The sequence below is a fragment of the Parasteatoda tepidariorum genome, chromosome 2 (genome assembly GCF_043381705.1).
Source record: "Parasteatoda tepidariorum isolate YZ-2023 chromosome 2, CAS_Ptep_4.0, whole genome shotgun sequence".
Classification (NCBI taxonomy): Eukaryota; Metazoa; Arthropoda; class Arachnida; order Araneae; family Theridiidae; genus Parasteatoda; species Parasteatoda tepidariorum.
This window is the reverse complement of record NC_092205.1, coordinates 12747376-12761283: the sequence shown is the minus strand read 5'-3', so window position 1 is coordinate 12761283 and position 13908 is coordinate 12747376. Positions and strand designations below refer to the sequence as shown.

Below are 13908 nucleotides of genomic sequence, written 5' to 3'. Positions count from 1 at the left end.
AGTTGAAAACGGAATATCAAATATTATTATGTATCTGTTATCATGGTGGCAAAAAAACTATATTAATTGTCTACTTTCGTAATTTGTAAATAGTTTAAAAATTAATTATCATTTATAGTTTATCTTATTTATGTAGCATTATAAAAAGAAGTTAAAAAATAGTATTTTTCTATTCACACTAGATAAGTTATTCAGATCATAATAATTGCTCCTTGACTTTACAAATAAAAAGTAACAAAAAAATGAATAAATAAATAAACTTATAAAATCAGAAAAAAATTTTAATAGTCGTTAAACAATTGTTTATGTTTAAAAATACTAATTCCAAAAAAAAAAAAAAGGAAAGAATAAAATAAATTGTGTGGGATTAAAAAAATTTTGTTCCAGCAGTTAGTAAGCAGAAATAGCTTATTCCGTTATTATACATAATAAACTTGTTTACATTATCTTGCTCTAGATGCCAGTAAGAAAAAAATATTTAATTAAAAAATAATAATGATTATAAAAGTAATAATAATTAAATAATTATAATAATAATTATTAATAATTTAATTAAATAATTATAATAATAATTATTAATAATTTAATTAAACAATTATAATAATAATTATTAATAATTTAATTAAACAATTATAATAATAATTAATAATAATTTAATTAAATAATTATAATATTATTAATAATTTAATTAAATAATTAATTATTTAATTAAAAAATATTAATGAAAAGGAACACTGCAACCCTGGTAGCTAGATATATTTTTTCATTAAAATTTTGGGAAAAATCAAGAATGTACAACAAATTTATTTAAATATATATCAATATGAACAATAGATTGCCTAAGAAAGTTTGGCCACTTTTTAATTTCAATTAGAAAAACAATTATGTATATAATGTCACAATTTCTTGGAATTTTGTGACACTTTGTACAACATATAATTTTGTTATATTGTTAATATTTACTAATAACTTGTTATATAACTGTAAATAAAATAAAAAATATTAAAAATTAATTTTAAACCCATTTCTTTACACATTAGTTATTCTTTCACAATTCAGTCATTTTGAGTGCTATTGGGCAATATAGGTATACAGGTATATACTAAGGTATATAGGTATATACTAAGTTTCAGTCTTTCTAGTGTTAATGATTAAAATTAAAGAAAAAAAATCATCTCAATTTCGAACATGAAAAATCATATCAATTTGAATTATGACGTAATAATAGCGTCATGAATTTGTATCCAAAACAAGAATTAAAGGGAAGATTAAACTCTCTTGCAAGCAGTCAATGCTTGGTTCTCATAAGAAGAGCCATGAGAAATCCCATAGATTAATAACAACTCATCTTTTACTGAGGTTATCACGCATCAACCCCTCAATTCCCTCCCTTCAATTCCGTCACAGGTATTTCTGGACTCTCTTCAATGCCAAGAAGAAAATCCCGCCAAGGTCGTTGGTTTTTTTTTTTTTGGCGTGGCTTTTTTTTTTCTTCTTGATGTGGACAAAGGTAGTACTCCTCCTATGCATCTCATCTTTAGAAATGATGAGAGCCAAGGGCAATTAAACAAAAATGCCAGTTTTAGATAGCCGCAACTGCTTTTATCTATCTAATTATAGCGTTGCTTGATATTTGAAGAGCGTTATAAAACTTTTGTATAAGAGTTTTGTTGTCTTTAGTAAACAAAGAATATTGTTGTGGGAATCCTATGAGAGTGATACTACAGCTAAGGATAACTACTTTCACAAATAGTTCGACATATTGTTTATTTTCACTACTTCACTATAAAATAATGAATATATAATAATGAATGAGGTTCACGTTCCTCATTTAAAAGTTTTTTTCTTTATTGACCATAGAGGACTAGGGGGAAAATTATATTATAAAACTATTTGGTTGTTTGATATCAATTAAAAAACATTGTTAATAATATTTTTAATGATTAATAATTGTATTATTAATAATAATTCTATTATTAACAATTATTATTATTATTAATCAGTATTATTAGTAATTAAAATCAATATCATGAACGGAAAAGCTACTTTTGAAAATTAAGTAATGCTATAAAGTAACGATATCTCAAGTTGAAAGTTTAGGCTTTGAAAAACAAAGAGTATAAATTGTACATAGAAAATAAAGTAACATTTTTTTAAATGGACTTACAAATACTGTAAAGTAATTAACTTCGTTTAAAAAATAGGAACACAATTACTCATATTTTTAAATTTAATATAGCAATTATTCAACCACAATCATTGTTTCTGAAATTCTTCATTACATCTACAAAATATTTACTTTAAACTGCTGTCATTTTTCTAGGAAAGTAGATTTGCTATTGTTTCTTTCGAAAAATGAAAAAAAAAAAGTCAACTCTTTCTTTAAATAAATACGCGGTAATAATTTATTGAAATCTGAGAGAAACCTAGAGAAAAATTAAAAGTAAAGATCTTCTCAATATTTTCTTTATAAGAGAGGAAACAATTTTTGTACCAACAGCAAAATTATAAACAATAATACTAAACTTCAAAAGTTACAAATTACAATTTAAAAAAAAAATTTTGATACTTTTATTTGTCACAAGAATAGTACAGGTTCACTTTTGTTCCTTGTAAAGAAAGCATTAGGAAAAATACTAAATTTTAAAGTTAACAAAGTTCAAGCATTGCTAAGCTTGTATTTTCACAACATAGAATAAAATTATTTAAATTAAAATACAAAAGATGCTAAAATTTTCTCAAATTATTGATTAAACAGAGAAATTCGGGTTAAAACATGCGAGTATGTTAATATCGTATTTAGCATCATCATTGGTTATTGTATCTGCGCACATAAGTAAATAGTTTCTCAAGTGAAAGATTATAAAAGTCATATTTTAAAGGAAAACTTATTTAGGTAGGTATTTACTTTATTTACGTGGCTCTAGAGCTGCACAATGGGCTATTGGCGACTGTGTGGGAAGCATCCTTGACGATGATCCGAAGACATGCCATCGATATGGACGATAAGTAATTTAGAAGAAAACAATGTTTTATTTATTTTAACACATTTTATGCATTATTTTTTTAAATAAGAATTATTTCTGCTTTTGATAATTATTATATTTTTTTTTGCTTGTTGAAGATTTAAGAGTTAAACCACTTTTATTAATAAAATACGAGTCGTAAAACTTTTATCGTTTAACACGGATGACTCAACTTTCGAATCCCGATCAGATAAGAGTTCAAATTCATTTATTTGTGGACAATAGACGTGATAAGCATAAAGAAAGAGTTACTTACAATAAACTTTTAGGAAAGAAAAAGACTTAAATGTTTCTTCACTTACATTAATAAAATTTCGATTTTCTATTACTATTACTTGTAAAAAAGGGAACCATACAACTCCATTTTTGCATGAAAATAAACCGTATATCATTAAAATGCTAAAAGTTCGTAGTATTTCTTTGTAAAAGTCTTATCAAAGTTATGCGAAGCCAGAGATGCCAACTGCTCCGGGCAAGCCAAATTAACTAAACAAACGGTAAATAACTAAAGTAAATTTCGAGCATATTTGACTATTTTAGCTTGTTTTTCAAAAGGTATAGCATGACATAAATACTATTAAGTGGGGAATTATATAAGCCAACGAATTAGTTAGAAATACCGGTGGATGAAAATCTAATAAATTGAATTTATTAAACAAAGAATCACAATTGATAAGCTACCACTCGAAAATATTTATTCGCTGTCCGGAGCAAGTTGGCATCTCTGCGAAACACATGTGTGTATTTTATTATATGCTGCGAGGGAAAAAAAAGACATATTTTGATTAGCGTAATTTAATTAGCTTAAATTTGACTGGTTAATTTAAGAAGCTATTCTAATTATTCGAAGATATTGGCATGAATACATGATTTCAACAGAAAATACGAATATTAGTTACAATATAATTATTTTACAATCTAATAAATTTGTTTTCTTCAAATTCAAAATTTTTGTTTCTTCAAAAAACTTGAATTTTATAGAGATCTTTAAATAAACTAACTTGCGTATTTTATAAGTTAATGCAGTTGTAAAATGTGTTCAACGGTAAAATTTGGTTTTCAATAAACAAATAAGAGAAAGTTTAATCTAATACGAATTAAAATTTTGAAAAAATTAAATTTTTTACTTGCCAAACTTTTCATAATATTTTGTTTATTCTACATATTTAAATTCTTTAATGTTTTATTTACTTAATTACCAATAATCCCAGTGTTTAACATTTATAATTTTAAACACATTTCAACCAAATAAGAAATAAAAATAATTTAAAAAGTAACAACTTTTCTCAACATGAAACCTAAAGAACTTTACTTACAAATCTAACCAGGAATAACTTTTTCTTTTAACCCTTGATGCAGATGGGACAACAGCGTCCCTTTTTTATATTTTTTCCAGTCACTCCAATTACAAATAGAAATATATTTCGGTATTTTTCAACTATAAAAAACAGTCTAATACACTAAAAAAACTATTGGAGAAATAGTTAGAATTTTTTTTTCATTCATGTTCAGAAATTTATCCACAATTGATTTTGTAAAATTAAAGAAGACTGTTTCTCTTAAATCTAAATAATTTCAAATTAGAGCGAATTTGAAAATGTATTGTTTGGAAGTGAGCAGTATTTAAAAGATTTTACCTTTAAAGCAAAAAATGGACACCATTCTGTTTCATGCTGTATTTTATAATCATATATTATTAAAATGCTAAATATAATAATTTTCACTTATTTTGTTTTAAAGTTATACAAAATAATGAAAAAAGTATGAAAAATATGCTTAATATCAATTCTGCGTCAAAGGGTTAAAGTTTTATACTTCTATTTTTTACATTTTTTTTCCGCAGCCACAATTTTTAAGATGCAAAATCATGAACTCAATTCAACCAAATAATTAATTGGGAATAAAAACAAATTTAAGAATACCAAGCAATTTTTTCGAACTTAAAAATATAAATCGAATTTATAAACTTCTAATCCTCATGGATTAACTCTTTTCTTTTGAAATGTTGTACTTCAACTTAATATCACCTCTTTATGTTATTTCTCATAGTCTCAAATTAAAAATTTTATTTTATTTCAATTGAAATCGAGCCAATCATTGAACTTCAAAAGAAACCTCGCAGTGCAATCACAAATGTAAATGCTTTCGCAAAGACAGAATTGGCGAGATAGGGAAAACGGAGAGAAATCTTGGAAAAAATTATAGCGAAGAAAATAATTTACCTTGACTTCAGAGGAATTAACAGATGAATTTTGTGACCTTCAAAGGGATAGTGAAAGTGGTCGTTATGCAGACACACATCATTGCGTAAAGGTCACTTATATGTATATGCGCGCCTTGTTTGTTGCCATAATAAGGATTGGATCAAAAGGTTTTTTTTTCTTGAAAAAGTCGCCTTTCATCGTCAAGGTTTTGATGTCACATGGAATAATTATCGCATTGCAATGATACCTGTCAGATTAATTTCAATTTCAAAAATAAATGTGTATTAGCATAGGGCGTGAGCGTATTACGTGAGAGCGTGACACGAAATATTAAGCAGTGTTCAGCCATGGGGATGTTGCATAAAATCTGAAGTTTTGGATAAATTGTGAATTGACCGCATCCGGCTCGCACCGACCTCTCTGATGACGTAAAATACCCTCAATGGTAGACGGATCATGGGTTAGAGTCCCCTTGCCATCAAGCTCACCGTGAGAGGATTTCGATGGTTTTCCCCTCCATGTAACGCAAATGTGGATTAGTTCCATCAAAACGTCCTCCACGAAGGCAAATTTCTCCGAATACTTCATCCAGAAGTTCTCTTGTTTTCTGGATTGGGTTCAAAATTACAAGGTTACGGATTTTAACATTAGTAATTATAAACCCAAACTTGAGTCGGCTGTTCAACAACGGTAATAAAATTGTGAATTGAGAGCAGTGATGGCTTAAGGGACAGCGCTTGCTTTTTAATGACCCGGGTGCGAATCCCAGCGATGACTGGTAGTCCGCACCCGGCTCGCACCGTACACAGTGCTGACATAAAAGATCTTCGGTGGTAGACGGATCATGGGTTAGAATCTCCTTATCATTAGGCTAACCGTAGATGGCTTTCGCGGTTTTCCCCTCCATGTAACACAAATGCAGGTTAGTTCCATCAAAAAGTGTACGGATTAATTAACAAAATTATAAAGTTAAGGAGTTGAACATTGGTTGTCGTAAACCCGAAATTGGGTCAGCTGTTCAACGACGGTTGTAAAATTGAAAAATTGTGAATTGAAAAAATTGTAATAGTAAGTATTGAATGAGCTATAGTAAATATGAAAACCATAAAAAAAAACAGCTGTCACTCATGGTATGTTTCTGTATTACTTTGCAGTACGTTGGATTTAGTTCTCACTCCTTACTGATGCCGAATCATTCGAAACTAACGGCACTGAAAAAAATTGCGAAAGTGAACAATTATGCCACGTGCACAATGATCTGCACGTATACAATGAAGATGCACGTATACAACCATCTATCTAACTCAGAAGACAACAGAACTTCTGAATCAAGTATCGATACATCCTTACCACCGGTGAAAATTTAATGGATTGATAGGTTTGATTTATTTGCATCAGTTTCCATCGTGGTGCGCAGTACTTAATGTGACCTCAGAACATGCTTTAAGTCATTAACGTGGATTGTTTATTATTCCAATCTACAGCTTCTTTTTTCGTTTTCTTTTAAACATGACAGGCCATGAATCCATGAAAGTGTCCTTGATATATTCAAGACCACGACTCCAATATTTGCCAAATAGTTAACTTTATTATTTTTGAGATGTGTTTCTTACGATATATTTCTTTCCGTAGTTTTACATTCACATTTAAAAAAAAAATCTGAAGACGCTCATTTGTTTAATTTATTATTATTTAAGAAACCAGCTGTTTTGAATTCTTTCAACTTTTTTTCCCTTTAATTTATCATTCGTGCAATTATATGCAAAGATAAATTTTATGGAAATGTTTTAAAGAAAGCGGCAAAAAAATTGATTTTCACTAAATGGAGGTGTCATGAAGGGGAAGAAAATTCTCACTAAGTCACGCACGATAACATCATCAACTTCGAGTGAATTCCAAGGGTGACCACTGGACCCGAACAAGAGCATTGCCATCAAAATGTCGATTTATTACACTTCCGCGTAATATCACGACACGAAAGAGAAACTACATTACTTTTTAATTTTTCTCTCTTTCATCTAAAACTTTTATCAAAACTCTCTCGTACTCAGATCTGAAGCAATGTCTGTAGAAACTATCTTACCTGTTTTTTTCAACTAATTCAAAACTAATTACCATAAATTTATTTTTGAAAAGCATTTGTTACATCAAAAAAACATTGCAATTATATTGTTTAGAGTAATTTTTATGAAAAAAGATTTTTTTTTAAGTACCTTTTTTTGCCTTATTAGCCAACATTTTCCTACATTCAGTGACTAATTTTAGATAAATTTCGATTTCAAAGTAATTCGTCATAAATTTATCAGATTTTTTTTAATTAAATAGTTTATATTGTTCTTTTTTCTTTGAGTTTTTGATGAAAAAACAAAACTGATCGAAACGAAAATTATGATTTTTGCTCTAATGACTGAATCTGAAACACTTTTGACATTTTTTTAAAATTTCGAATTAGTTTCAAACTTATTAAATTTTGGTGTTTTTTCGTATAATCCAGAATGGTATATCAAAAACTCGCATTTTTTCCATTTTTAAAACACAACTAAAGCCAAATATTTTTTTCTTTGGTTAATGGCGGGCACTTGGGTATACTAAAGCCAAATATTGCCCTTTCATTGAAAATAGTTCTTTGGATTTTATTTACGGGGCTCGATTTTAGTATTTATATAAATTAGTATCTAGAATTCGATTCTAGCTCTGCCATTTACTGTCCTTTCTTATCCACGTGACGTGTTTGCATCCTTTTTTTTCTTCCTCTTTTCAATGTTTTTATTCATTTGCAAGGAATCATTTTTAATTTGTAACTTAACAGTTCGGATTTTTAAACATTTAAATGTTTTTTAACCAATTAACGTTCAAAATTTCATTGTTTCAATTATGTAGAAAGTTATATTATAAAACGAGTGGTACATCAATACTTGAAATCAATACTAGTCAATATTTGCTTCCACTTAATTTATAAGCGAAACAAAATTCTATGATTACGAATCCAAATTAGAGGATGCCAGTTCCATATTATATTACGGTAGTTATGTTTTATTTCTTTAAAATATAAACTAATCATGAAATAATTATGTGTAAAGAAATACTGTCCTTAAATAAGGGCATTGGGAGTTAAAAGGTTAAAATTTTATACTCTTTCTGGTTTCATTTGGTAATTTAAACGTGTTTAATACCAGGTAAAAACTAAAGGTTCTTAAAAATTCTTAAATTAAGGGAGTACTTTTAAAATTTTTCGATTTGAATCTTTATTTTGTCTTTTCGATCTGAATTAAGTTTTTATTCTGAACTTACGCAATGAAATTTTTTTTTCTTTCATGTTCTTAGTAGTTTAAACTTATTAAATGAATAAGATAAAAAGAATAATGTCATAAGAATAATATTACAAGAATACTATTATAAGAATATTAAGAAAAATATTATAATATTAAAAAAATATGATATTAAAAAAAATATTATAATGTAAAAAATATTATAATATAAAAAAATATTATAATATAAAAAAATATTATAATATAAGAAATATGATATTAATAAAAAATATTATAAGAATATTAAAAAAATATTATAAGAATATTAAAAAAATATTAACTGACTATTAAAAAAATATGACTGACATCTGAACACATGTGTATTCATAATTGTATTTTAAATATTTTAACTAATAAAAATATGAAAACTTACTTTTTAATACAAAATCAGATCACTACTAAATTATATTAATCATTGGATTATATTAATCATCATTGTGTATATTTTTATGTATTTGGTGTCTTTTATGACCATTAAGATGCAGAGTTAAAAACTTTAAAGAAAACGTTGCATTTTAATATAAAAATGGAGGGGGAAAAATCGGTTTGTGTTGCGAAAAATCTTTAATATGGGCACTAAAAGTTTTCAAGCCTAACCTTCATTTATTTCTGAAACTTTATTTTCTTGACTCTGTGTATGAGTCAAGTGATTCACTGATGTGACAAAATAGTATTCAGAAATTTTAAATAGTCAAGTAAAAAGACATTTGAATTAAATGTTCTATTTTTATCCATTCTAAAAATTTAAAAAAAAATTCAAAAATTTATTGAATAATAATATAGATGTTATATTTTTCAAAATAGGATTACATGTAAGAATCCAATTTGATTTTTACGTACTTAACGAATAGTAGTCCGTAGTTAACTCAGATGTAATAGGTAGTAAAAAAGATTAGAGTTACCTTAAAGTTGATGTTTGAAAACTATTATTTACTAGAGTTTTAGAGCTTTTCAATAGCTCAAATTTCTAAAATAATTTAAAATAGACATAGTAGCTATGTTTTATTTTATAACCGCCGTTGAACAACCGACCCAATTTTGAGTTTACGGCTACTACTGCTAAACTCCGTAGCCTTGTAATTTCGATCACAATCCAGAAGACGAGGGAACTCTTGGATCAAGCTACGAAAACCTCTCACGGATAGCCTGATGGCAAAGGGACTCTAACTCACGATCCGTCTACCACAGAGGATATTTTAAGTCAGCACTGTGGTCAGTGCAATCCGGGTGCCGAATTCGTATCGACCAGGCATCGTTGGGATTCGAACCCGGTTTACTTCATTTGAAGACGACCGTTCTATCCCCTGAGCCACCACAGTTCACTTAATAGTTATAACAGATTGATTTTTTTTAAGACACAAACTGTGAAACAAGTTTTGTAGATAACAGTCACAATGTTTTAAGCCATGTTCAAAATTGGAACCTATTTTTTAGAGCTTGAAACATGGCAACTATTATTTCTAATTTGTATATTTTTAATGTGAATGAAATTCTTAATCAAGTAACATCTTATTACTTCAATTTCTTGGAATTATTTATTTAAATAAGATTTGTATTTGATACCACGTAATATTAAAACATTTTAAGAACAAGTTTATTTTTAATTCATTTGTCCATGTTTAGAAATCACACGTACTAGTATCAATAAGCAATAGTTTATTGAAAGTAAACTTTGCTACTTGAGAAATTTGAAAGTAGCTCATTGTGTTTGCTTTTCTTATTAGACTTTGGCTGGAGAAATTAAACTATAATTTAAGCAGCTCGAAAAATGAAAAAAAATCCTAAAACAATTTTGAATTACGTATATTTGAATCCAGTTGGTAATTTATTTTTTCATAAAAATCTCTATTTTGTTGAATTTCTTCAATTGCAAATTAGAAATGATTTTATTCCAATTTTTTTTATCATCACATTCTTATCGTACCAGATATTTAAAGTATAATATAATATAAATATTTTATTTTAAAATTTAGATTTTCTTGCAATTTTTTTAATCAATTTATTGTTTGATTTTAGGATTTATGCTTTGTTGTTTTTCAATTTCAAATTGCAAATGAATCTTTTATAAATGAATAAACAAATTTTTAAAACACAAAATTTTTTATCAATATACAAAAATAAAAACTGAAATTTAAAAAAAAAAATACTATCAATATGAAATAACAGCAGAGTTACACAACATTATCGCTTACTTTTTTATTATTATATTTTATTATTAAATTTCAACTTTAACGACCACAGCGTACAATAATAATTCTTCAATACAATATTAAGCCTTCAGTACAATTATAAACCTTTTTTCAAAACATTGCTTTCGTTAAATGAAGGCAATAAACAAGTGCTTTTTTTTTTAATATGCACTGCATATTATATAAATATATGCTACATTTAACAGCAAAATTCAAAAATCAAATATATTTGTAGGAAATCTAAATATTGTTTTTAAGATTGGGTCTTCAGAATCGAATATGAAATCAAACAAAAATTCGAGAAGTATAATTATTAAAAAATTACAATATTTGAATAACTAGTCTTCAAGAAATAATACTTCCCTAAATAATATATCCAAATATAAAGAGAATTTTCATAATAGTACCTTATGTATGAATACAAATACCTCGCTTTAGGTATCGGAAGTGTATTTTGTAATATGGACAGAAATAATGTCTCGTTCTTAGAACAGCAATAGTATCGCATAATATAATGCTATAGTATCTCATATGCATAGAAATTGCATTTCATAATATGTACAGAAAGAGCATCTAATAATATGCCTAAAAATAATATCTGAGTACCTAAAAATAATATCTAAAAATAATATCTGATAATATAATGATTCGTGTAAATAGTATTTAACAATATCAAAATGTAGGAAAAACTTGTGAGCACATTTTTTAAATAGATATGTTTTGGAAATTTTGCGCAATTTGCAGATTATTGCTGTAAAATATTCTGTTATTGTAAAATAATTTATTTACGTAGATTAATGTAAAATTTATGTAAACTAATGTAAAATTTATGTAGATAATTAAAATAACACTTTTTAAGAGAAAACAATTTTTTTCAAACTTTTGTAGTCGTACAAAAAATGGCACATCATCACATCAAATTTTTAAATTTTTAAAAAATATTTTATTCTACCGCTCAACTCTGTTGTATATTACATTTAAAATTTCATTTTCGCATAGAAAATGTAAACTCTGAGTTTCCCTTTTTCAACTTGAAAACAAAACTGCCTAAATTCTTATAAATAATTCATCTTAAATAAATTTAACCAAAATTTCAAAAAATCACTTACTTTTTCAGTGGGATGCTTAATATAGGATTTATTCGAAGATCCGTCATAACTCATGATTTTTTTTTCCTAAAAAATATTGATTAAAAATTTCTAATAAAAATCAGACATACGACGATATTCTAAAGCACAAACTATGCATATTTCTTATTATCGTTTGCTCGAAGGAACACTAGACACAACAACACAACTCCAAGAGAATTCCAAAAATCGTTTGCAGTTGAGTGTCTTCACTTCACCTGATGTTTCTTCCTCTCGAAACCTGGCCTCAGGTCTGAGGGAACGTGAATCTGACCTTCGAGGGAGTGAAAGTGATGGCAATGAAGTGGAAATTCTCCCCTTCCCTCTATCCTCATAACCACTTATTCTTTTTTTTTTTATTCCTCACTTATTTCTTATATATTTTTTTTTTATTTCGTTCGTTTTCTTACCTGGAATCATTTATTTTCAGTGGCCGGTTGGGTAGTCAAAGTCTGCGCGCACCCCTTGTTGTGACTTGCTCGTTGTTACAGAGCGAGGATGATATTATTCATTATTCTCCTCCAGTGAATACGAATAACTTATTGATTACGTCAAATATAAGGATAGTAATGAATTTTTTTTTCTTAAATAATATAGTTGCTTATTTAACGAAATAATTGAAGTTCAGCAAACAATATTTTCCATCTGCGCGCACCCCTTGTGTGCCTTTGAATCAAATGAATTTTTCGGCTTCGAATAAAAAATATTATTCGTTTAGTATTAATTGAACTATTGATACTAAAGCTACTTAAGTAATATTTAAGTTTCAAAATAAACTAATATTTAATTAGAGAATTATTCTCTGTGTTATTTTATAGTGAAAAAAAATTATCTCTTTAATTTTTTTTGAAAAAGAATTTAAATTTCTATAGTAGATGCAAAGATCTGAATTACAACGAGATTACGGTAATTTATTATTTGGAATAATTAAAGAAATAATAACAAAATAGTTCATAATAATACTAAATAAATAATAAAATAATAACAAAATAATAATAAGTAATAATCAGATGGCGCAGTGAACATTTCTACATGGAGGTGATAAGGTAACTATGATATCTTGTCTTAACCTAGAAACTTTCAATACTATTCAATTACTTCGTAAGCGCAAAGTAAAATAAAGTAGATATCAATGATTCATATGTTTTATAAAATAAATAAATAAATGAATAATATTAATCTTTTTATTAAAATAACTGGAATATTTTGATTTATAAACCTGAAGTATATTTTATGTTATAACCGATGTTGGACGGTGACCGATTTTTAGGTATATGATTATAAATTTTCAACTCTGTGGCCTCATAATTTTTAAAACCTTACCCAGAAGACTAGGGAATTCTCGTATCAAGTCTTGTGACAAACCGAGGATTTTTACACTAACATAAGCATAACATTGCAAAATCGAGAAGAAAAAAACCACAAAAATTTACCAGAATTTGCTCCATGATTAGGGTATTCTAACCCATGGTGTTATCTTGCGTGAACACTGTGTTTGATCTGAACTGCGAGCAAAAATTGTATCTACTAACCATTTGCTGGGAACCCAAATCATTGAAAAATGAAGACCCCCGGACCCACCGTGGCTCAACTATATTATATTTTATTTTATAACCGACGTTGAAGAGCCGAACCAATTTTGAGTGCACGACTACCGATGTTCAACTCCGTAGCCTTGTACTTTTGGACCCAATCCAGAAGATAACAAACTCCTGGATCTAGTATTGGGAGAAATTTTGCATTCAACGAGGTCTTTTTGGTGGAATTAACCCGCCCTTGCTTTACATGGAGAGAAAAACCATAAAAACCTCCCACGGTAACCCTGACGGCAAGGGGATTCTAACCCATGATCCATTTACCACTGAGGATATTTTACGTCAGTACTGTGGTCGAAGCGAGCCGGAATTCGGTAGCTGGATTCATAAATTCATATCGACTAGATATTGCTGGGATTCAAACCCAGATTACCTCATTGGGAGTGGCGTGTTCTTTCTTATGAGCCACCAATAAATAAGATTAAGCACTAAATAAGATGAAGTGATTTCGGTAAAAGA

General features: G+C 27.7%; 1 protein-coding gene across 2 annotated transcripts in view; it reads right to left on the bottom strand.

Moving 5' to 3' along the window:
• LOC107455926 (uncharacterized) overlaps positions 1 to 12180 on the bottom strand; it is a 91911-nt gene extending 79731 nt beyond the window's left edge. For both annotated transcript variants that reach the window (XM_043046121.2, XM_043046122.2), the window contains exon 1: positions 11837 to 12180. In XM_043046121.2, coding sequence (XP_042902055.2) covers positions 11837 to 11890 — 54 coding nt within the window. In that variant the 5' untranslated portion in view covers positions 11891 to 12180. The remainder of the gene's footprint in view (positions 1 to 11836) is intronic.
• Between the last annotated feature and the right edge of the window lie 1728 nt (positions 12181 to 13908).